Source organism: Pipistrellus hanaki (genome assembly GCF_964339955.1).
Source record: "Pipistrellus hanaki genome assembly, chromosome: 3".
NCBI lineage: Eukaryota > Metazoa > Chordata > Mammalia > Chiroptera > Vespertilionidae > Pipistrellus > Pipistrellus hanaki.
Window position 1 is genome coordinate 20,427,542 of NC_140505.1, and position 26,837 is coordinate 20,454,378.

Genomic DNA, 26,837 nt, shown 5'->3' on the forward strand with positions numbered 1-26,837 from the left:
TAATCGGAAGGGCGTAATTCTTCACCACGATAACGCACGACCGCATACTGCAAGAATCACTGCTGAAAAACTGCGCCAGTTGGAATGGGAAGTTCTCCCTCAACCTGCATATTCTCCTGATATTGCCCCTTCCGATTACCATTTGTTTTGTTCTTTGCAAAACTTTCTTCTTGGAAAAAAATTTAATAATGAAGAATGCCTCAAAAATGCATTGACCGAATTTTTTGCATCAAAATCACAAGAATTTTACAACAGAGGGATTAAAATGCTTCCTGAGCGTTGGGCACAAGTAGTAGAAAACAACGGCAACTATATTGTTGATTAAATTTTGTTGTATTGTTTAAATAAATTCGATTTAAAAAAGTATTAGAAAACTACATTAATTATTACTAGACCTAGAATATATATATATATATATATATATATATATATATATATATATATATCAATTACAAAAGCAGTGTTTATTTTAAAAATAAAACAATGCACAAATGTATAACAGAAAAACTGAAAATGCTTCTCCTTGTAATCTCATGCCTAGCACTATTAACATTAGATAGGTTTCTTTCCAGGTATTAAAAACATATTACATCTAGAGCTACAATTTAAAAAAATTATATAAATACATGGAAAGATAATGTACATATTGTTTAACATGTTTTCTAAATTCTATAAGTCAATTTATTTTATTTTTTTTAATATATTTTATTGATTTTATACAGAGAGGAAGGGAGAGAGATAGAGTTAGAAACATCGATGAGAGAGAGTCATCGATCAGCTGCCTCTTGCACACCCCCTACTGGGGATATGCCCGCAACCAAGGTACATGCCTTTGACCAGAATCGAACCCGGGACCCTTCAGTCCCCAAGCCGATGCTCTATCCATTGAGCCAAACCGGTCCCGGCTGTTTTCTAAATTCTAAATAGCAAGTATCTCCCTATGTTACTATACAGCCCTGCATTATTCTTTTATTGCCTTCAAGATACTTTACAATACGGGTATCATATAATTTATTTGACAAATCCCTTATGGACTGAGTATTTGGGTTATTTCGAATAGCACCACAATGAATACCTCAACAAATACATTTTTTCCTTACATAAATTTCTTGAAAGGGCAGTGATGAGTCAAGGAGCATACAGTTACAATTTTAATACTCATTTCCCTAGGCCCTCCCTAGCCGCAAAATTATTACTCTTTTATATCTTTGCCAATCTGATAAGAGGGAGGGGAAAAAAACCTCTCTGTTTTTAATGAACATTTATTTTTTAGTGAGGCTGAGCATTTTCCATTTGCTATTCTTTTGCAAGCTGGCTCTTTCTCTTCTTCGCCGTCTCCACGCACACACACCCCGCCCCCCCCAATGTAAGATATTTGTCTTTTCTTATTGAAAGTAGAAAAGCAAACACTTTATCCTGGTTTGACATGTGCTTTTTAAAACTTTATAATGTCGTTTGCCATACAGTATAAAATTGTTTATGTATTCAAATTGTCCATCTTTTTAGGACTTGGAGATTTCTTGTTATATATTAAAAAAACAGTGGGAGGGCTACTCAACCTCAATGCCACTTATCTCAGCTAAATAACAAAGTTTTTAAAGTTAAACAGATATAGAAATATATCTTATTTAGGACTTTAATTGAAAAATAGAATTCTATTGTGTTCTCTTGAACAGTATCTATTTTCTTAGTAAAACAATAAACTTATACCTCAAAATGCAGATTGCAAAGTTTTAAAAATACATCACTATTCCTATGCAGTGAAGGCTTGTATAAAAAAACAGGCTTCTTAAAAGGAGAAAGTTTTATAAAAATAATAGTAATCATGCCTACTTCTTATTCTCTTAAGAGCTAAAGGCTCTTAATGAAACAATTTCTCTCTATAAATCCTAAAAATCTCTCTCTTTGCAAACAGGTTAAATATGGACCAGATTAAGGGGCAAAGAAAGCTATTTTGGCCAGGGAAAAACTTGATTTTATTAGAATCACAGATCAATATAAAGCTAATTAGGGCATAAAGAATAACACCTTTTATTCCAAAATCTAGTAGTACATAGTTTATTAGTATAAAACAACTTTTGGAGCTTAAAAACAAAAGCCAACCAACCAATAAAACAAAACAAAAATTTCACAACTAACTTTCTCAATCTTGTAAAAACCCAGACTCAAAATATGTTTCTTGCCTGGCTGGTGTGACTCAGTAGTTGATAGTTAACTTATGAACCAGAAGGTCACGGTTTGATTCCCGGTCAGGGCACATGCCCAGGTTGTGGGCTCAATCCCCTGTAGGGAGTGTGCAGGAGGCAGACAATCAATGATTCTCTCTCATCACTGATGTTTCTTTCTATCTCTCCCTCTCCTTTCCTCTCTGACAATCAATAAAAATATTTTATTTTTTAAATATATTTTATCGATTTTTTTACAGAAGAGAGAGGGATAGAGAGTTAGAAACATCGATGAGAGAGAATCATCGATCAGCTGCCTCTTGCATACCCCTACTGGGGATTTGCCCGCAACCAAGGTACATGCCCTTGACCAGGATCAAATCTGGGACCTTTCAGTCCGCAGGCCGATGCTCTATCCATTGAGCCAAACCGGTTTCGGCAAAAAATATTTTAAAAATAAAATAAATATATGTTTCTTCTCCCTCTCTCTCTCTCTCTCTCTCTCTCTCTCTCTCTCTCTCTCTCTCTCGGCAAAAAATATTTTAAAAATAAAATAAATATATGTTTCTTCTCTCTCTCTCTCTCTCTCTCTCTCTCTCTCTCTCTCTCTCTCTCTCTCTCTCTCTCTCTCTCTCTCTCTCTCTCTTTTAAAGGAAGTAGCTCTGCTGTTCCACCTGTCTGCTAGCCAGTTTGTACACAGTTTATGAACTTAGGTCTAAATGATTGAATACTTCCTCTTTGTCCTTGGAAAAACTTGCCTGTAATTTCCCAATTTGACCCAAACAATCTGCTTGTAATGCAGTTTCTTGCCAGCTTTACAGTCATTACAATTCCAGCAGCCTTCTGGCATTTCTATGCTCAGGCATTCTGGGTGGAAGGAAGCTGGGCACGATTCACAGCAGAGCAATCTTCCACCTTGAAACAAATAAACAGTCTTAATAACTGAGAAAAGAGGAAAGAGAAAAAGAAAGAAAAAGGAGAAAATTATCATTTCAGTGCATAAACTTTGATTCAAATTGGGGGCAAATAACGAAGGATGGAGTCATATCTATGGTGATGGATTAAAATAGAAAGCAAACGAACAGATGTAGCTTCTTCCCTTTTTCAGAACTTCAATGGCCAGAAACTCAGCTTTTGAATAGGAAGAGAAACATTATTGTATTCCTTACCCCTGTAAAACGTGGGCTATTGAGCTATCAGTTTAGTAGGAAGATAAAACTCTTAAAATATGACAAAATAGGTGTATTAAATTTTTAGATTGAGTAAATTTGAGAGCAGATTTTCTAAGAAATATGTAGCAGCTTACTTTCTTTTCTCCTTGAGAGCTAAGAAAGAAAGCAATGGTCATCTTTGTATTTTAATCCAGTGCCATAGTCGACTAAAATCACTTTATAGTAAAATTAGCAAGAATGAAACTAGGCAATAGGTTGATCAGCACTTTTTACTGCCCATAAAGGGGTACAGAAACACAAAAAGATTTCACTTGCTCAAGGTGATGATTACATACATCATCATTACCTTTTTAGTGAAGATAAACAAAGTCAAACAAGCTATAGAGCAGTGGTTTGTAATTTTTTCATCACCAAGGATCCCCTTCCCTTCACTCATGAACCCATATGCTTCCAAATATTTTATCAACCAAAAATAAAACACCAAAACAAGGCCCTACATTAAAAAATAACATTTTTCTATGTTATTAACCGAAGAAATATATTAACTGCCAATCAGAGCTTCTGAATCCAATAACAAAACTAGCATTATCACTATAATATTTAAATCATAGCCAAATATAAAGAGACTCATGCAGTTGTATTTTGTGTGCTTCTATTAGATTTTCTGAAATATTTAGTTTAAAAATTTTATTTACATAAGTCTTTTCTGACTTCATATAGAGAACCACTGCTTTATAGTATAAAAAGTAAATATCAGTGTAGAATGAAGTACCACACGCGAGGAGATCCCTCCAACTTGTCTAGGAAAATCCTCTCCTTTGAAATACATAAAATGATCTCTGGATTAAGACCAAAACAGATGTGGCAAACAAAACAAAATATTACTAAATGCAAAGAAATCAAAGAGATGGAGGAGTGGAAGATTAGATATTTCTAACAGGCATTTCAACAAGTGATGGAGAAGAATGTTAACTACTGAAGATGAAATATGATAAAGACATTTACTGCAAAAACATCATCTTCCCACTGGAAAATCAGGTCTATAACCCACAAGAACACTAAGATTTAAAGTCTCATTAGCTAAAGGTTAGGAGCCTTCTATACAACTTTATCAAATCACATGCTCCAACCTTTTGAGGGTTAGCTATCAATTTTCCAGAAAATCTTATCTTACTGCAGACATTCAAACTTCTGATTAACATAAAAACAAAAAGAAAAATCCATATACAATCAGTGATGAATTAAATTACTATATTTCCTCTGCTTAAAAGCTTTTTCTTCAATCATTGGGATTTGTTCCTTTGTCTGCAAATCTCAATATGGATTAATAGTTCCAATTCCTAACCTAGAGATTAGCTGTCTGAGTGTTCTTAGCCTAGGAATTCTTCTGTAAGTTTAAACTAAAATGAGAAAGCCCATTTTACAACAGAAAGAAATAACCAATAGAGAGAACAGCCTTCGCAAATAGCTTTCAGAGGGCATGTCATTATTAGAGCTGATGGGGAAAGTCAGGATTGCCATTTTTAATGTTATGGAATAGTCCTGAATTTTAAGTCTTATTTCAGAGGAAATACAGACTGAGAATCATCAGTGAAAATCATCATGATTTTTTGACAAAAAAACAAAAACAAAAAACAGAAAAATAGGGATATAGAAAAATAAAAATATGAACAATTCACCTTGGTGCTATGCAAGAAAACTGCTATAGGATGCAAGAAAAGATGTGGTTCAAGCTAAGCAAAAAGAGGGCTCAAAATAATTTCAATTTATGTCAAGGTTAATACCAAGTACTGAAAACAAAATAAGCAACAATTGAATTAATCTCCTTTCAGTGGCACCAGCAGGAATATAAGGCATTTCCTAAACTGTCTCAGGCAGTCTAATATTATTGCATTATGAAGTTAGTCAAGCCTAGGCCCATCTTTGTTTTGGAAATAGGTGGTGTCACCAGTAAGGTGACTTCAATGGAAAACAAACAAAAAAACCCAATACCTCTCCAACCTACTTCTCCATTAGGTTCTAGTCAACTTGCTTAGCTATACTTCCTTTTAGTCGTGGGTTGCCACTTAAGAATTCTGACAAAGAACAAAGATACATCAAGCAGGCAACACAAAGGGAAAAAATGGAGGCCAATTTCCAATGTACACAGTGTATTAGGTATGAATTAACTTTTCTTTAAAGAATCTGCACTTGGCCCCCAGATCATAATGGCAATGCAAACAGGAAAAGGTGTTCACTTTCCAGGTTATTTAATTTACTTGCTGAGATAGTAACTTCCCAAATAATACATTATTGTTAAATCACTTTTCAACTTTATTATATCGATAAGTATGCTATGTGAAGCTAAACATAGAATAAGATTTTCTTCCACAGACTAAATTAACTGGGAGAATATAAATATACATGTAGTGCCTGATTCTGTGGATAACAGATTATCCATAAGCAAATTTTCAGCTCAGCTGGGCTGCCTTTCAATATTTGGGGTATCCTCTAGAAGGACAACTAGTTTTCATAGCAACTGAACAAAACATTTTAGAAACGAAATGATAGAATGTATTCTAAAATAAAACCTTTAAGTATCAGTATATTTATTTCCCTCTATTTAACAACCTATTCTTTAGTTAAAAGTTAGTAACAAATTATATTGTGTCTATTCTATTCTAACATGGATGTTAGTTCTACATCAGCAAAAGAGAAAGAGCCCTTAGAATATTCCTCTACATTAAGCAAAATCTGAGTCTTTCAATTTTAATAACCCCTACATATATGAAATGTGTGAAAATTTATTCAAGAAGAGTAAGTAAAAATTTGCAATAAATGGAATTATTTTAAGCCCTTTTTAATAAATTTGCAGCCATATGAAGACAGTTACAACCACCAAGGTAGAAAAGCAACAGATGGTGCTTGACAGGCATACATTTCCCCCCTTCATTAAAAAAAAAAAAAAAAAAAAAAAAAAAAAAAAAAAAAAGGAAATGAAAAATGAAAGCAGGAGATAAACTATTTTGGTTATTACCTTTCTCATATTTCTTTTTGGAAGCTGACGAAGAAGGAATCATAGGTAATTTCATCAACTCTGCACGATTTGATTCATTCAGTAGGTAGTGGGATTTATAGGCATATGAACTGAACATGGGGTCTGAATGATCCTGAACTATTAGCCCTATACGAAACAAACAGAAAGAGATGAACTGCAATGAAACTACCCATGATTCCATGAGGAGAAAAAATAAACCAACCCCTATTATGTAGCTGTGCTTAAAGTTGGGAAGAAAAAAGAAAGTATGAAGAAAAAGAAAGATCTGACAGAAAAAAACTATCTACAGTTATTAGAGGGAGTTTAAGCAACTCAATGCCTTATTCCCTACGTAGAAACCTATATACCCAGAAGAAAATGCCAAATTAATTTTGAAGATGTAAACTGCATTTAACATCATATGAAAAACTCTCTATGAAAAATAAAACCACATTCCTTAATATTTAGAAGTACTATATATTTAGAAGTACTGGATGACAATCCAGAGAACAAAATAACATATCACTTAATTGCTAGAAATAAGAACTATATCCATAATATAAAGGAAGAACTGAGTCTCTATTCTTCCCTATTCATGTTTTAGATATTCTCAAACAGGTTCTAGCTTTTTCTGCCAGATAATAAAGCTTTTCTCTATCAATACAATATGTGATTTTAAAGGGGACATACTTTGTTGAACTTTACTAAGGTAATACAAGCTATTTTTTCTATGCCATGATATAAAGTGATTAACAACTTTAAAGGTTTATAAAGAGCCCTTTTGATTTACCAATACAGCTATCTTATTTGAGGGAGTAAGATCCTCTCTAACCCACCTGCGACATCCACTTCTTTCCCTCCCATTTTCCTTCCCCTAACTTAGTTAAGTTCATAACATAAAGGCCACTCCTAAACCTGGGGAACTGTGAGACCAGGGAAAATTTCTCTATTTGATTATTGGTCAGATTATAATGATCTAGCACTTTATAATAAAATCATGACGACAGTTTCATAGAGATCATTTTGAGAAGAGGAAAAAGTTTTATTTTTTAAAGGGATACCATTTATTTTTTCTGTGGATCTTATCTTCATTAGTACTACTGTATATTGAGATATTCAAAAAGATCTCTGATCCAGATGACAGAATTTAACTTGAAATTGCTAATTGGTAATAAAAGGCATATAATATCAAATAAATTTCATACATTTAATAGAAAAAGTTGGTGTAAAAAACCCCCCAAAAACGTGGGTTTTAAAATAAGAAAGATCAGGTACACATGGTCCTTCTATTTAACAACTTGTAATTATTTCATCTGGGCTTCAGTGTTCTCATCCACATAAAATGAGGAAATAACTTCTTAGAGCAATTGTGTCAATTCGTTCAGATAATATCTAGTAGTTTGATTACAGATGCAAAATAAATTGCTATTATTATTAAAATCAAAAGAAAACCCAAATCTAACTTCTCCATTTAAAATTACCATTACAAAGAAAGGCACAGAAGTTATCTATTATTTTACACCAACCTCCAGATGAAGATGCTCAGAAATATTCAGGGGTGGGCAAAGTAGGTTTACAGGTGGGAGTATGCAAAACACAGTTTATTCTTGTATTATTATTTATTAATTATTGTATTACTTGTTGTATTATGTAAACCTACTTTTGCCACCCCTGTTTACGACACTAAAATGTAACTGAATATTTTCTTTTCTTTTAAAATATATTTTATTGATTTTTTACAGAGAGGAAGAGAGGGATAGAGAGTTGGAAACATCGATGAGAGAGAATCATTGATCAGCTGCCTCTTGCACAACCCCTACTGGGGATGTGCCTGCAACCAAGGTACATGCCCTTGACCGGAATCAAACTCAGGACCTTTCAGTCCACAGGAAGACGCTCTATCCACCGAGCCAAACCGGTTTCGGCCAACTGAATATTTTCTAAACACCATGGGGAGTGCGAGGGAGGAATGTTCCTCTAAACCAGGGATGGGGAACCTTTTTTCTGCAAACCATTTGGATATTTGAAATACCATTCCCAGGCCATACAAAATTATCAGCTTAAAAATTAGCCTGCTCTATTTGGTCAAACATTTAATTATCTCACCCCTCATGGCTTGGCAAAGCCAGACCAAATGATTTCTTGGGCCATACATTCCTCACTCCTGCAAACCGTAAAACATTTCTAAAAATATTTCTAGTTAGTTGTGTCCTTAAGAATTAGCTCATGGCCGGGACCAGTTTGGCTCAGTGGATAGAGCGTCGGCCTGCGGACTGAAGGGTCCCGGGTTCGATTCCGGTCAAGGGCATGTACCTTGGTTGCGGGCACAACCCCAGTGGGGTGTGTGCAGGAGGCAGCTGATCAATGATTCTCTTTCATCGATGTTTCTGGCTCTCTATCCCTCTCTCTTCCTCTCTGTGAAAAATCAATAAAATATTAAAAAAAAAAAAAAAAGAATTAGCTCATGATTAGTTAATGATTTTAAACAAGCAATAACCAAGAACTAAGAAAAATCCTCTCAGAGGAGGGAAAAACTGTATAAGATAAATAATGAATAAATAACACATATTATGTATTTCTGAAAAACTTTTAAGCCTTCTCAAAATCCCAACATTTGATTGATTTAGATAAGTTTTGGTAAAATTCTGGAAAGGAAAATGAAAGTTACCATTTACTGGATAAAGTCCCAGTTAAAATACTTGGGGAATTAAATAATCTTGCTTAAGTGGACATTTAAATATAGCAATACTTTAGAATAACTGCCAAATTGATAAGATGCAAATACAGATCCTAATATTAAAACATGGATTTTTCCCTATTTCCATTATCTTAAGCTTTTAATCAAGGCATATAAGTTAAATTTAACAAAATGGCTAGATTTTCTACATAACAAGGTTCCTTGACAATGGGTCATTTTCTACCTGTCTTAAATTGAAAGTACCTGTTTTAAAGGTTCCCCAATTACTGAATGAAATAGAGCTAAAGAAAATACTGGTTAATATACTGATAGTTCTTGATTGATTCAAAATGTACTACCAAGTACGTCAACATGAGAGTTAGTAACGTGATATTTAAAATGTTGGCTCAGTTACACATATACAAACAGAAAACCAAACTAGTAAAAGTGAGTAAAAATAAGTAACACACACTACTAGTAAAAGTGACTAAAAGTAAAATTAAGTGCTTTTACTCACTTTTACTAGAAATACAAACTAGTAAAAGTAAGAAACACATACTCCTGGTAAAAATGAGTAAAGAAAGTGCTTAGATAGAATAAAATACTAACAAGCAATAGAGACTGTATGTTCTCATTGACACTCATCTGTTTAAAGGTCTCTAAAGCTAGCCACTCAATTGGATAAGTCAGTTTTTCCATCCTATCATTATTTTCTTGGGGACGGGGTTTATTTCTTTTGACTATTTGAATTGTTTCAGTCACCTGTTATAATGAGGCACAAAATATGTCAGACCTACTTCTCCATGTACCAACCAGGTTTCAAAGAAGGATACAACTGTGTAATTGCTCTAGTGAGGAAAGAAACAATGCTTCCCTTCTAATAGCAGACAGCCCCCGTGCACACAAAACTCTGGCACTGAAAGCAGTACACACAATGGACCCCTCGGGCTGCTCCAGAAAGGATACCATTTATTTAAACTTTTACCGCCCACTTCCTCTAGTTATTATTTTAAAATTGTGAGACACAAAAGTAAGCAATTCAAGATCTATAATACTACCTAAATTCTATTTTAAAATATTTTATGGTACTTTCACCAAATTAAAAGAACTGTCTCTTACAGAAAACAAAAAACAAAAAGATAAATATTCTGTATCATATTCAATTAATGAAGTTCTATTTTATGTTTATCACAAACTCAAACTCACTGACCCCCCGGAGGGACACAATATTGTTTTTAGTTGATCCATCTCTTGATATACCTACATATCAACAGCCTGCATTTCTGCCTCTTAACTAATACCACCACATGTTGCTTTGGCTGTATCCCATTAGGCCTTCCTCAAAACATGGCCAGACCAAAACATGATAAAATACGACATAAACGATTAAAAAATAAATGTGCTCATTTTGCCTTCCAAAGTGAAGGTTGCAAGCTCTCGATTAAAGAATATGACTTGGGAAGGGCCTGCTTTGAATAGAAGAATTGTTTGCAGAAGGAAATAGATTAATCTTTTGATGCTCCAAGTAGAAATGCTAAGAACTTATGCGTAATTCTAAATTATTAAAAAATTCAGACTTTAGCTTAATTTATGGAAGAATTAATATTCTAACAATTTGAATGTCTAATGATATAAAAGGGGCTACCTACTGGAAATGTTCATCTCTCTTGGGGATATTATTGAAACTCTATTTTAATGCCAGTGAACTCAGAAAGAACTAAGAGAAATGATTGACACTCACCTCTTGCACAAACGAAACAAAAGCCTACATTTACAGCAGAGGACGAATTACTGCTCCGTTTGGAATGATTACTACAGATGAGAATGTAGGAGGACACGAATATGCTTCCGGCAGCAATGCAAGCATCTCCAGAGTGATAGGCTACTGGACATCTCAAACACCTCATCATGCGACCTGTTTAAAGTAAAAAAGGAATCTACATAATAAGGCATCAGCTGGATATATAAAGTGAAATTTTCGGAGTTGGGTTCTTTTGGGTTCCCATGTAATGCTGAATATAGTAAGATAAAAATATTTTCTCTACTTGTTTGGCTCTGTCATTCCCATGCTATATGGCTCCTACATGTAGCACCCATCTAGAAATCAAAGAAAAATTTGTCTGCTCTGATGCTGGAGAGATCTCCAATATGGCAGCTGTTTAAGGAATTCCCAAGGGTAATTTTGAACATATGGAATTTTCTTCTCATTGTCTGAATGAGAACCCAATCTCTACTTATTATGCTATCTACTGTAGCTGAGCTCATATATCTACAGACAGAAGGAGAATGCCTGATGCTCCTTATAACAATATGCTTATTACTTGCTACTGAATTTAAATACTTTGTCCCCTTCCTTAGCTCTGTTTTACCTTTACTTGCTTTGTGGATATCTTTCTCCATAGAGCAGGCAGAACAGCAGTGCTGGGGACAGCGGAATCCTTTAGATTCAAAGACGGCAGTGGGGAATTTGCGGACACAGGCTTCATGATAAAATTTCCCACAAGCACCGACAGAGCAACGCTTCACATCTGTACCAGATACCTTACATGAAAAACATTGGTGCTGTCCTGAAAAATTGGTAAGGGACAGAGATTAAATAAAAGCCGATTAAAGCATATTCCTTTGAAAATAGAAGCAGCTATTAAGATGAACATGGAAAATAAATGGTTAAATTAAAATATTTAATAAATTGTTAGAATGACTGATTTGCTATTATAATTGACTAGAGGCTTAATGCACGACATTTGTGCACTGGGGGATGGGGGTCCCCTCAGCCTGGCCTGTGACCCCTTGCAGTCTAGGACTCTTAGGGGGATGTCCGCCTGCAGCAAAGGTGGGAGAGGCTCCTGCCACTGCTGCTACACTTGCCAGCCATGAGCCCAGCTTCTGGCTGAGCAGCACTCACCCCTGTGGGAGTGCACTGACCATCAGGGGACAGCTCCTGCATTGAGCGTCTGTCCCCTGGTAGTCAGTGTGTGCCATAATGACTGGTTGTTCTGTCTTTCGGTCTATTTGAATATTTGCCTTTTATTATATAGGATCTGGAGATGTAGCATTATAAATAATTTAGATCTCCATTTACTCTACATTAAAATTATTTCCATAGAAAACCCAGACTAGAATTTTTCAACACCTGAGAGGTGAGAGTGTCAAGGTCTTTCCAACACAGAATAAGTAAAAGAAACTACAAAAGAAAAAGCAGATTCCATTTTAATCACTTAAAATGTAAATATATCAAACAGGGATAAGTTGAAAATTCACAATTACCCCCAAAAGACAGCTAGACATCTTATTCAAACTGTACAAAATCAAGGACAAAAGAGAAAATATTAAAATTACCCACACAAAAGACAAGTATTTTCAATGAAGCAGCAGTAACACAAATAGCTGACTGAAAGAAAAATAAAAACCAGAAAATAACAGGATGCTATCTTTAAAGCTGGAAGAAAATTGTTATCAAGCCAGAATTCCATACCCACTTAAAACATTCTTCAAAAAGAAGTGAAATTAATATACACTGGGAAATATTAAAATAAACAAAAATTTGGCACTTTGAAAAAGATAAAACTGATATTCCTGCCGGGCCAGTGTGCTCAAGGGTTGAGCATCTACCTGCATACAAGGAGGTGGCTGGCCAGTTTGATTCCCAGTCAGAGTACATGCCCAGATTCTGGGCGTTGAGCAGGAAGCTGCCAATTGATGTTGCTGTTTCTGTCTCATTGATATTTCTATTTCTCTGTCCCTCTTCTTCCCTCTCTCTCTAAAAATTAATAAAAACATATTTTTAAAAACCCTGATATCTCTGGCAACAATGAATAGTAATAAAAAAAACACACACACAAGAAAAAGTAGTGATACATATAACTATCAGAAAGAAGCAATGATATATCACTACATATCCTACAAATTTAAAAAAATACACGGTGATCACTACATTATTGCCAATAAATTTCACAATTTAAATAAGTAAACAGATTCCTAGAAAAACAGAACTTACCAAAATTGGCATAAAAACAAATAGAAAATATGATTAGTTATATAAACTATTAAAGAAATTGAAACTATAATTAAAAATCTTCCAACAAAAAAAAAATCTTTAAGCCCAGATGGCTCCACTGGTCAATCTGCCAAATATTTAAAGGAAGAAACAATGCCAATTAGAATGGAAAAAAAGGAACACGTAAAAGACAAACAGATGTGGAAAAATATATGCAACAAAGACGATAAAGGAATATTTTGTTACACAATGAAAATATATGCAACCTATATAAGCAAAGACTTATAAAGAACTATCAACCAAAATAGAAACAAAATAGCCTAATATAAGCAGGCAAAAGGAATAAACAATTTACAGAAAGCAGAAAGACAGCCAATAAACATGAAAAATGCTCAATTTCACTAGTAATCAGAGAAATGCTAATTAAAACCACAAGTTACATTTTAGTGTAAAAATTCATCAATAGGAAACAAACTTTAAAAGTCTGATGATTGTTGAAGGTGTAGGGAATAAAGATACTCTTATATAGTGCTGGTAGGAATTTAAGTGGGAAGGAACTACTTCAGAAGGAAACAAGGCAGAATCCATTTTTTTAAAAAGCACATTCACTTTTTGCGGCCTAGAAATTTTGCTTTTTACTCTCTACATTAGGATAGACTTGTATATGTAAAAGGATGCTGATTAAAGCACTGTTTGTAACTGCAAACAACTGAAAGCTTTTCAAACTTCCTCCAACAGAATAGTTAAAGTTAAACTATGACACAGGCATACTATAGAACAGCAATTGAATATATTTGCACTGACATAAAAAGAGCTCAAAACCAATGGGAAAATATCCTTGGGTGAAGATTAACAAAACAAAAAGATGACAGATTAATGTGAAAAATAAATTTATATTTATTTACAGATATAATGACACCTGCATTGATATTTTAAAACAGCAATATACTTGCTTAATTGTAGCATAGTATAATTAACATGACTGCTTCACGGTGGTAAGGAAATTTCTAAAAGACGTTCCAAGAATCAGTATTGGGGGGAAAATCTGCATATAAGTGGACTCATATAGTTCAAACCTGTGATGTTTAAGGGTCAACTGTGATTGTTTTTGTTTAAAAAAAAATTTTTTTTTAATCCTTACCAGAGGACATTTTCCCCATTGCTGTCTAGGGAGAGTGAAAGGGAGGCAGGTGGAGAGAGAGAGACATCAATTGGTTGCCTCCTGCACACGCCCCTATTAGGCTGGGGAACTTGCAACCAAGGTTCATGCCCTTCACAGGGAATCGAACCTGGTAACCTTTAGTCCACCGGCTGATGCTCTACTGAGAAAAACTGGCCAGAGTAGTAACTGTTTTTTGTTTTTTTAAATTGTAGTATAAGACATAAGCCCGGCTGGTGTTGCTCAACGGTTGAGCACTGACCTAGGAACTAAAAGGTCGCAGGTTCAATTCCCAGCCAGGACCTGTGCCTAGGTTGTACGCTCGATCCCCAGTAGGGGTACATGCAGGAGGCAGCTGATGGATGATGTTTCTCTTTCATTGATGTTTCTATCTCTCTATCCATCTTTCTTCCTTTAATATGTTTAATAAAACATATTTAAAAAGATAAAAGGAATAAACAATTTACAGAAAGCAGAAAGACGGCCAATAAACATGAAAAATGCCATTTTTACTTTTTAAGTATATAATGACATTAAATCTATTCACATTATTTTGCAACCATCACCACTATCCAGCTCAAGAATTTTTTCATCATCCCATACTGACTATCCACCACTCTTCTCTCCCTACCAATCCCTGGTAACAACTGTTCTATTTTCTGTCTCTATGAATTTGATTATTCCAGGTAACTCATATACTAGAAAGTGGAACAATAAAATATTTGTCCTTATGAATGGTTTATTTCACTGGGCATAGTGTCTTCAAAGTTTATTCATATTGTAGCATATATCTGTATTTATTTCTTTTTAAAGCCGAATAATATTTTATTGTTTATTTATCCATTGTTTACTATTCTACATGTTATTTATCCATTCATCCATTGATGGATATTTGAGCTGTTTCTACCGTTTAGCCATTATGAATAGCACTGCAACAAACATGGGTATAACAATATCTGTTAAGAGACCCTGCTTTCAATTATTTTGGGTATTTACCCAGAAATGGAATTACTGGGTCATATGTATTCTATGTTTAATAGAGGAACTGCCATACTGTTTTCCACAGCACTTCTGCCACTTTAAATTCCCACCAATGGTGTATAAATGTTTCAATTTCTCCGTATTCTGTTTTCTTGGTAATAGCCATTCTAATAGGCATGAAGTTGTGGTTTTGATTAGTAGTATTTGCCTGACTACTAGTGAATGATGATGAACATTTTTTCATGTGTTTACTGGCCATATGTATAACTTCTTTGGAGAAAAGTCTATTCAAGTTCTTTGCCTAATTTTGAATTGGGTTGTGTGCTTTTTGTTAAGTTATAGGATTTCTTTATGTATAATTTTGGATATTACCGTATTTTCCGGCATATAAGACGACTTTTGAAATGAGGGGGGAAAAAAATTAACTGAAAATCCAAAAGACAAAAATTGCAAAAAAATTACCTGCAGATCTTGACGGCAAAGTAAGACTTTTCTTTGAAGTGGGTGGTAATCTTATACAGCAAATACAGGCCTAACCCTGTTTTAACTGTAAAATTAGGGGTCATCTTATACGCCAGAAAATACGGTAATTCCTTGTCAGATGTTATTTGCAAATATTCTCTCCCATTTTGCAGGTTGCTTTTTCACTCAGTTGATAGTGTCATTTGATGTACACTGTGTTGTTTTTTGTAACAGACATCATTTTATTGATTTTTTAAAAATTTTCCCTTTTAGAGAGAGGGAGAGGGAAGAGAACCACTGATATGAGAAACACTGATGGGATAGCTCTTGCACACACTCCAATCAGGAATGGAACTGGAATATGTGTCCTGATGGGGAATTGAACGAGCAACCTTCTGTTGCACAAGATGACAACCAACTGAGCCAGTTTTTAATTTCCATAAAGTCCAATTTGTTTATTTTTCTCTTGTTGCCTGTGCCTTTAATGTCATCTCAGGAAATCACTGCTTAATCCAATGTCACAAACATTTCTTTTGTTTCTTTCTAAGAGTATTTTAGTTTTAGCTTTTATGTTTGAACTCTCATACATTTTCAATTATTTTTTGTATGTGGTTGTTAGTTAAGGTTCTAATCTCATTCTTTTTGCATGTGGATATCCAGTTTTCCCAGTATCATTTGCTGTAACGACTGTCCTTTCCCCATGAAATGGTCTTTGCACCCTTCTCAAAAAATCATTATTGTATATGTGAATATTTATTTCCAGACTCCCAATTCTGTTCCATTGGGTACATGTCTGTCTTTATGCCAGTATCACACTGTTTTAATTGCTGTAGCTTTTAGTAAATTTGGAAATCAGGACATGTGAATCCTCTTTGTTCCATTTAATTATTATTATTTTTTAAAACTTTTATTTTTATTTTTTTCTATATATTTTATTGAGTTTCCACAGAGAGGAAGGGAGAGGGATAGAGAGCTAGAAACGTCGATGATACAGAAACATCATCCAGCTGCCTCCTGCACACTCCCTACCGGGGATGTGTCCGCAACCAATGTACATGCTCTTGACTGGAATCAAACCTGGGACCTTACAGTCCGCAGACCAACGCTTTATCCATTGAACCAAACCGGTTTCGGCCATTTAATTATTTTTAAAGCAAATTTCTTTCTTAAATTTCTTAATAGATGTGTACCAATTTAGTTTATATCTAACCTTGGCAGAATTCAGCTGGATTCCAAAGTTAGGAGAGAAGCCTCAAAAGAATATTTTAATATGGAGGTACTGGGTCCTTCCTATCAGTAGTCAGAATCAGAGATTGCAAACTTAAGTGTTTAAAGGGACTGAAGAGGTTATATAAATAACTGGAGTTGCAGGGTTTTAGAAAAAGGGAATGACAGAGAATGTGAGGAACTAGGAGTACATGCCTAATCCATGTTCACACATTCAAAACATATTTTGAAGGTCAAATAAAACAAGGTGCCAATAATTTGACCCCAAGTCTGCCAGTTAGCCAATTGTTCAAATGTTTTACTGTAGAGTCTACATGTGATGAATAAAATGTCTTATGTAGGAAAAAATGTTATATGTTCAAAACAACTTTAATAGCTTAAGTTTTGCATGTGTATGTTTGTGAGAGAGCAAGAGCGAGAGTGAGAAAGCACGTGTGTGTTAAAATATATGATACATGAATGATCTCCATCCTACTTAATCAAGATGGTAAAAAGCAATAGTAAATAGCAAGTATCCTGGTGTCAAGCTGCCTCGTAGGCTTAACTGCCAGTTTCATCAACTGCTGTTTTCAGACTTTGGATAAGGTCCTAAACTAAACCCTCTAATTCTTAGTTTCACCCTCTGCAAAATGAAAATAATAACAATATCTATCTTACTATGAGGGTAAAATGAGATCTATATAATAAAAGCCTATGTGACCATTATGGCAGAACAACCAGTCGCCATGACGTGCACTAACCACCAGGGGACAGATGCTCAACACAGAAGCGGCCCCCTGGTGGTCAGTGTGCTCCCATAGGGGGAGTGCTGCTCAGCCGGAAGCCTGGCTCACAGCTGGTGAGGCAGTGGTGGTGGCAGGAGCCTCTCCCTCCTCCACGGTGGTGCTAAGTAACAGTGAGCCCAGCAGTAAGGAGCGAGGGGTCCCAGACTGCGAGAAGGCGCAGGATGGGCACTGGTCCTCTAGAAATAGGATAAAATGCTTAGTACTAACAACACCTGGCATTTATTTAGTCAGTGTTTAGAAAAATATTAGCATTCTAATGATTTTAGCATGCACAGATTTAATAAAGAATAAAATCAAATTAAAAAGGATAAAATTATTTATGAAAATCCAAAAAAGGGGGAAAGGAAGAAATAAAGTGTCACAGGTAAAATGAGCATATCATAAATACTTGATAACCAGTTGGCTCATAGTTCCTCACAGCAAAAAATAAAACAAAAAACTACATAGTTCCTGGATGCACTACCATGCTATTTTCAGTTGACTCTTCACTTGTCTTGTTACAGATTAAACAACTCTATCTCCAGCTTTCCATGACTTTAAATAGAATCATGGCTCCACGGGAAGAAATACAAACTTGTCTATTTCTTCTCTATCAATTATTTTGATAGGTGACAGTGTGTATTGGGATGGGGTGCTGAGAATAAATAGTGAATCCAAAACCTGCATATTTTATTTATTTTATTTTTCTTAATATTTTTAACTGACTTCAGAGAAGGAGAGAAAGGTAGAAACATCACTGAGAGAGAATCACTGATCAACTGCCTCCTGCATGCTCTCTACTGGGGATCAAGTCTGCAAACCTGGGCATGTGCCCTGACCAGGAATCCAACCGTGTGTGACCTCCAGGTTCATGAGTCAATGTTCAACCACTGAGCACACCAGGTGGGCCAAAACCCTGAAGTTTTAAAAACAATTTCCAGTAGCTCCATCTTTCCACTAAAAGTACTGTCACCATGGTTATGCTTTGCAATCAGCACTCACTCCAGTCTATTAAAGTCAAGGGACTTAAATTTGTTGAGCATACAAATCTTAAATCCATTTGAAAAATAACTTACTCTATATACTTTGTATAGCTCTTTAGATAAAATACAAGTAAATCTAGATGAATTGAGATTTTTATGATTAAAGCACAGGTAGGAGGAAATTTGGTAATAACATTGCTAACTACTCTTTTGATTTTAGAAAGCCTAAACACCAAATGATCTTCATTTGTTGAAATAACTATGGGAGAGAAGGGTAAGAGCTACATAACAGCAGTAAGAAAATTAGATATCATGAGAGGTGCTGGCTTGCATATTCCTCCATCTTTTCATATCTACCAAAACAAAGGAGCTCACCGGTTTTACATTCCATGCAGATGAACTTCCCATCGGGGAGTGATGTCACCCCCAGGCACTCCAGGTGAAAGTATTTGTAGCACTCTCCCTCACAAGGAATCAGAGAGTCACCAGAGCTTTCACAGATCTGCAACAGAGCAAAGAGCAGTGGGTCTCAAACTTAATAGCAGCCATCAGAATTCACCTGGAGGGTCTATTAAGACATAGATCACAGGGTCCCTCCCTCTCTTATAGTTTCTGATTCAGAAGTTTGGGAGTGGGGGAAGAGAATATGCATTTACAAGTATCCTGACAATGCTGATGCTGCTGGTCCTTGGCCCTCACTGGAGAAACCACTGAACTAGATAACTATTTCCAGACCCAATATGGTATAGTTTAAAAGTCATACTTAATCTTTTATGACTTCTTTTTTGGAATCTAGATACTTTTTTTTCACAGGGGAAAGCAGAACTTTTCAAAAAGGGTAAATATACATTAAAAACTTAATACCAATTTAATTTTAAGAAAATCGTTTTGAAATCAGTCACTTGCCATTTACTTCCATTTCACAACACAATCTCCCAATGGAGATTTATATCTGCATATGAATAATACATATTCCAACTCAGAAAGTGAAGAGCCCAAAATGGCTTTTAGAACTTGCTTTAAACCAGTATCATAATTTAGAAAGGCTACCTTTTCCAATAGGAGGTAAATTTATTTATTATTGGCAGAGTATGATAGCAATTCTTTCAAGCTATAGGACAGGCCACTTGCCTACCTGACACACAGTCTCCTTCTTACTCGTTCCAAAGCCTCTTCTTGACAAACTTGAGTCCACGGACTGCACATCAGAAATGTCTGCATCTGCAGTAGCTGAAGGGCTATCTACTTGCTTTCCAAAGCCTACCTACATGGAAAACATAGCACATTAAAAAAAAAAAAAAAAATTTCCTCAATGTTAGGTGCTATTAAGATCCTAGTAGGAGTTGCTCAAATAAACCTGGACATGACCTCTTTCCTTTCTTTCTAAAACACCTGGATACCATATATGGTGTTTTGAGAGAAACTCTAGTTAAAATAAAAAATAAGCTATGCTTCTGTTATGTAAGAAACTAGCAAAATTAAGATGCTCACCATTACAAAATAACCCAAATGACTTCTTTAATGTGAATATTTAAAAAATCCCCATGATCCCACAGCAGTTGAGTAAAGCAATTATATATGTTACTTGGTTTTGCAAAGCAAAAAAGGGCACTGTGCTCAGACCCTTGAACATATTTACCTGCAGGTCACTCAGGCCTCTAGAATCAGAGTCAGATGTGTCTCTGTATGCTGAACTAGTCATTTCTACATCAGTTGAGGCGCGACTCCTTTTCTTTAGAGGTTTACAGGAATCTGAAATCTCGCTGGCACCTTAATACAATACACCGAAATTAATCCTAAAATAGTGCTTAAAGGTTGTTCTGTTAACTTTTTTGTGAATATTTTCTTTTCCCAAACTCATCTGTAGTGTGAAGAAAGCAGAGCTCCCTTTGTAACAACTGAAGTCACGAGTAAAACTTCATAAGCTTCTGACTTTCCTCAGTGATTTAGTTTACAACCCCTCTATTAAAACATTTAATGCAGTGCTCCTGTTCTAAAGCTCAGTCAACACAGCCCAAGTTCCAACCTAAAAACCAATTCTACCAAAACTACAGGATAGCTGATTTGTTTGGAGCAATCCAAAGAACCATTCAATTTGGAGGGGGAAGACATAAAACCCAACACACTATGTAGCTTACAAATATGGTCGCAGAGACATCTCCAAATTGTTTTTATTAGGGATGTGACAAATCTCTGATTTGTATTCGATTCGTACACGGATAGTGCCATTTTCCCCCAATTTTGCAATTTAGTTGCGTATTGCCCCTCCCCCCCAAATAAATTCTGGATGTTCATAATTGTTCATCTGACACCTCCTTGGTGCAGTGTCATTTATTGTGACCATTAACAAGTGCTGCAGCACATCTACACGTCATGCCATGTAGGAGGCACATTGCTGAGGGCTGTAAACACACAATCAATGTTCAAGTGCAGCCAAATCACGAAGAGCTGGATGAGAGGCCTCTATGTGGAATTTGTGCGGGAAGAAATAAATATGGAAAAAAAAAGGCAGAGAATAGTGTGGAATTTTTTTTAAAACTGTGTGTAATACAAATCCAGCCAAAACAATAGTGCAAAAAGTTACAAAGCAACAATCTCTTGGGCTAATGCAGTATAGGCTATACAGAAACAGCCACGATGAAATGTGCAGATCAGGCACGGTGAATACCAAGGAACCAAGGAGACGGTTAATATTTCAACCCACAGTTTGTGTTTTGGATATTTCCCCCAAATTTTCCATACAACAAACAGACATCTAGATCAGCCCAGCAAGCTATGGTGGAAGTGTGCAGTCCAGAAGAGACCATGGAGAAACAAGTCTCCCGGGGCCATGAAGATCCGCAACAGGCTGAGTGAGAGTAGCACTTGGTACATAGCCATGTTCTGTGGTGGAGGATGTGGGCCTCTTTAGACTGCTCAGATTACTGGAACCTCGTTATACATCCCAGTCTACAAGTTTTTCACTGAATGTTTCCTTACATCTATAAATGAGGGTGCCTGCCCATGTTAACGCTGATTAAAAAACACAAGTACACAAATCTATCTCCTTCATTGCTGGTGTATGGACCCAGAACACCACCACAAAGAATTTCCTTGGCCTAAAAGATCACTGGATTAACAAGGAGTTTTAACAGAGGAACAGGAGTGCTGTACTGAGGCTTTCGAAGGGAAACACAGGTACCGCCATTTCCGATGAGTTTCTGAAAATGCTAGAAAAATGACAGACTGCCAAAGACAGCTGCCATATTGTTCTCCATGATAACAGCACTAACATTAAAAAAAAAAAAGCTTTTAATTATTGTAATGTACACAGTTTGGGCTGTTTGGCAAAACCCTGCAGATGTGCATTAATGATGCTTTATTTAAAAACAAAAACAGTCCATGTTGAAATTGATCAGTGTAAGTTAAACGGTGGTTTTTAGGCTGGACCCATGATTTAAGCTGTACCTATCCAGCTCAGACCAAAAAAAAAAAAAAAAAAAAAAAAAAAAAATCATTTGAATGTTAAAGCAATTGTTCAGTCTTGAAGAAGAAACCAGTCAGGAAAATGCCAATAATGATGATTGGCAAAATCAAAATTGGAAACAAAGAAACTGTTTATCGAGCCGCCGACAAAGAAATCTTGCATGGAGACTACAAGTCTGGAGTTTCTGGGATGAAATTGTACAGGAATCTCAGTCCACAGTTTCCTCAATCGCTGCGGAGACGGAGCTGTCACTGAATCTGACAGAGCCCTGCACTCCCCGGTCCGCCGACCCTGTGGAATGGTGGAAACACAACGCAATCAGGCCTCCTAATCTCGCAGCGATCGCGATGTCTTTTCTTGGAGCTCCGCCAAGCAGTGTTCCCTCCGAGAGGCTGTTCAGTTCTGCTGAGGATCTCCACGGAGACCATCGCTGCAGACTTCTCCCCGAGAATGCAGAGAGGCTGGTGTTTTTTATTTTTTAATAATGCAATTTGCCCAGAGTAAACTACAGGTATTAAATACAGTCTGAATGATCTCACCAAAAACGCACGAATCATGCTATGGAGTTTGTACTGTAGTCAAATTGCACACAGAAAATACAAATATAAGTTTAAGGTTTCTTAAACTTTGTGCATATCTCAAATAGATTTGCATTAAGGTCATCTAATAATGGCCATAAATATACTATGAATCATTTTAATTTACAAAAATATTTTACAGCACTGTAAAAATAAATGTGGCAAGATATTTTTTTAATCAGGTTGTCTTGTCTGATTTGTCATAGTCCATGTTTGACAAACATTAATAGGTACTATTCAGTATTCAGTCGAATACCAAAAAAAGTGGATTCGTCACATCCCTAGTATATAAACCAGTGAAACCCCAGAACCTTATGGAGAAAAGTTGGAAACAGTATCAAGTCTAAGTGGTGTTCTCCAATTTACATAAAACAAATAAGACTTTTCACATGGAGGTACAGAATAGTATCAACTCTAAAAGTCATACACACCCACACACACACACACACACACACATCCACACCGGGGAATACTTCCATTTCACACAAATTATTGACTGAAGAGCAACAACAATGATTTACAGAGACAAACAAAAATACATGAAGTACAAATAATTGTTTAAAACTTGTTTTAATCAAGGAAATGAAAATCAACATTATAAAACTCACCTTTCTGTAATCCAGTCTTCACTGTTGTCTGAGGAACCGTTTCAACCTGTTTGGACAGAAAAATCAACATTAACGAGGATTTTTTTCTCTCACTTTTAATTAACAGAGGGAAAAAAATAATACTTCCATCAAGCTAAGTAATGATGAATGGTTAATGTATCTGAAATCCGAACTCAGTCCCATCTGCTGGGTAAAAGTCTCTGTCTCAAGGTTAGGGAGGGTTTAAATCCTAGCTGCCTGTGCTGAATACCAAGTGACAACACACAGCCACATGCTCTCTAGCACAGACTTTCCCACCATTCCCTTGGTAGATGAAGAGAACAAGAATACTTTCCTCAGTGTCTGGGAGGCAGGAGAGGGGTTGTTTCTGCAACCAGCCCGATGTTGCTCTAAACCCCTCCCGCCCCAAAGACGTTAGGATAAATTTTTACTTACTATGATACTCAGGTTAATGTAACTCACGCCACTTTAAGACCCTTCCGCGCCTGCACTCACAGCTAAGTTGCTGGGAATCAGGACCCTCTCTGTAGAGAGTGCTACAGGGCTCCATACAGCTGGAAGCTCAATACTTTTGCTGCTAGTACAAACTTAATAAGTTTGTGATATTGCAAAAGCACTTTCTTGAGTGTCTTATGAACAGTGTCTTGATCCTACATTAGGAGAGCGAGATCAGAAGTTATTCTGCCAATGTATATGTAAAACACGTGGTAATTTGAGGATTGAACCATTAGAATTAAAGAAAGGATGCTGTTTGGAGGACTTCCTGTTTAAGCTATGAACTGAATTTTATGTTTCTTAAAGATGTGGTGAAATATGCATGTTGAAACACATTTTGTAAATATTTAAGGATTGTTCTAAGCTTTTAAAAAATATTTTTATTTTTTTTTACAACAGGTAAAAAAACATACAACAGAAGCACTTTTATAAGATACAATTAGTAATACAAATATAAAATCTTCTAAACAATCACTGGTATTGTTCTACTACTAACTATAACACAGTGGCATTAACAATTTGTCCCATTTTGTCCTCGTTCTGCTTATTAATTTTAAACTGACTGGACACAGACTGAATTTGGAAACCAGCTGGCAAAATCACAACTTCATTTTTGGTAATAAATACTGTAGGTTTGCAAGAGCTTAGAAAGATTTTTTGGAATATGATTTCTTAAGTACGAAAGTTAATTATGATAAATGAATGACAAATTAATATATTATTGAAAATTTTAGCAACCTCTTTCTGGGAAAATTGTTTTACATGCTTGATGATACCATAGAGCACCCACAAAATCACCTTTTAAGTTTAGAAGTTTAAAATTATGAAGAAAATAGGAAATTTCACACTCTTCTACATTAAGTGGTTTTAAAAATATAAAGCTTATTGGAACTAATATCATTCAGAATTGTCTTTAATCACAGCTATCTGGGCTGTAAAAGTTGGTATTTTTTCCAGTTTAATAAATTAAAATTCTGATTGTAAGTTTAATTGAAGGGATTATGGTTTCTAAAAATTAATTTGAAAAGGTAATTTAATATAAATATCACTACATTGATTACTGGTTTAAACCCCTTCAAAATGCCCCCCCCCCCCACACACACACACTCTTAAAACATGTTTATCTGATAACCCAATAACATGAGTGCAATTCCATTGGGAAAATAACATTCCAAAAAATCTGTGATACCAACAGAAAAACCAGATCATCTATGATCATCTGTTTCTTAAATATAATTCTTGTACTTAATTTGATTTGTTTAAAAAATAAAAATATAACCAGCAGCTTAAAAAGAAAATTAAAAAAAATTTTTTTAAAGGGAACTCACTGATGGTTCCAAATAAAAATCATGAAAACATGAAATCATTTTGCTTATAACAGAAATTTCAAAATAAATGTGAGGACTTCAAGTCTTGCACCACTGGCTTCCCATCTCCCGAAGCCTGAATGTATTCTGTGAAAATGCTTGAAGCAGAATCACAGGGATGGCTGGATTAAAGCAAGGCTGTGGAATTCACTAGGACAGAAGCATAAGATAGTCCAGAAAGAAAACCCAGGGTGGGGAAAGTTTTTCTTTCTTTAAGGTACCAAAGAAAATATTAAGCCACAACATTTACAAATACAATGCTTTAACTCTCTACATGTAGGAAGCCAACCTGCTCCTTTTTGATCTTCTTCTTTGGCACAACCTCAGTGGATTTCTCTGATTCGGAACGAGTTCTAATTGATCTTCTCTGTTGCTTCTTTTCTGAGCCTAAAAGATAATTTAAATAAACAAATAAACAAAAACACATTTAAGGATGGTTTGACATTTATGTAAGATTTGACCAAATTCCCTGCTTTTCTAAGTTGCAGAGACACAGTTTAGTCTTCTTGAAAGCAGATGAACACATTTATGTATCTATAATTGAAGAGATGAAGGGATTGAGATGAATGACAATGACTTTATTCTCAGTTAACATTAGGAAATACTGATTCAAAATTCAGTCAGTACTACATATTTTGCATTTTAACAAATGAATTCTATCTGTAAAGTGATTAACAGTGCTTAACAAGTATTGCTAATGTTATATTATTAACAACAAAAGGGGAAAAGGTAGGAAATGCACAAAAAATGCTGACCTAAACCAAATTATTAACGTGACTCTCAAGGGACTGGTTATAATAGAAATACTTAATCATGGAAAACTGGTTGAAACAAATTTTAAAGTGCTTTCATGTTAAATGGTAAAACAAGAAGCTACTGAGATTTTTAAACAGTAAAATTCTTTAAAAGTAAAAAGATGATGACTCACATTCACCCATTTTGGAAAGGATAAAACTTAGATTGAAGATCACAACTTGAAAGACTACTATGTCAAGAATGATTTCATTCTGTGACCCTGAGAAGGAACGATACCTTCAGTGCAGCTATTCTCCATCTTTTCAGTGCTTGGACCACCTAAATGGTCATTCCTAGATAATCATCTTTCACTTATCACAGGAGAAATCTGCTAAGACTTCCTATAAAATCAGGCAGAAGCTGCTTCAGTAAAGCCTTCAGATCACCTGTATATTATTTGATTTCATTGTTCTTGCCTATGTATAAGTAGATTCCCTCACCTTCGTTCAAGGCCAAAACAAAGAAGGATCCCACTACCTTTGTTTAGGGGAAGGAGTAGGTAGTTTGAAATAACATATTGTTTCTGAGCTGTGGTTATTCATTTCTGGCAGAGAATTCACAAATGAAGGCGCTAGCTCCTTCCTTTACCCTTACTGATGAAAATGTTTATCAAAACAACAGATAATCTGCTCTCATAGACACCTAAGTATACCAGAAATCCATACTTTAGTGTACTTATCAATGTCTGAGTACCTACTAGGAAGAAAATGAAAACAGAACTGCTTAAAACAAACAAAAATCTCTACTTGTTTTGAGGATGACAACATAACTGTTCCATCAAGTACAGATATTTGAGGTACTGGCTTATAGAAGATAAGGCAACACGACTTCTTAAAATTCTGAAAGCTACCCATAGAACACATAAATTCCACTACATTTAAAACCACTAAAAAGTATTATGTTTACATTCTAAGATAGAGGAGGT

At 35.4% G+C, this 26,837-nt stretch overlaps 1 protein-coding gene across 3 annotated transcripts in view; it reads right to left on the reverse strand.

The window, feature by feature from the left end:
- The window catches only part of NSD3 (nuclear receptor binding SET domain protein 3), a 79,437-nt gene that overhangs the window by 21,639 nt on the left and 30,961 nt on the right, over positions 1–26,837 (reverse strand). The window contains exons 7-15 of one of the 3 annotated variants that reach the window (XM_084879728.1): positions 25,407–25,504; positions 23,256–23,301; positions 20,243–20,373; positions 19,739–19,867; positions 18,979–19,105; positions 11,400–11,597; positions 10,772–10,945; positions 6,354–6,500; positions 2,924–3,080 (exon numbers count right to left, since the gene is read on the reverse strand). In XM_084879728.1, coding sequence (XP_084735854.1) covers positions 2,924–3,080; positions 6,354–6,500; positions 10,772–10,945; positions 11,400–11,597; positions 18,979–19,105; positions 19,739–19,867; positions 20,243–20,373; positions 23,256–23,301; positions 25,407–25,504 — 1,207 coding nt within the window. Of the gene's footprint in view, positions 1–2,923; positions 3,081–6,353; positions 6,501–10,771; positions 10,946–11,399; positions 11,598–18,978; positions 19,106–19,738; positions 19,868–20,242; positions 20,374–20,418; positions 22,361–23,255; positions 23,302–25,406; positions 25,505–26,837 lie in introns of those variants that run through there. The other 2 variants (XM_084879729.1, XM_084879730.1) reach the window with 2 other exon arrangements.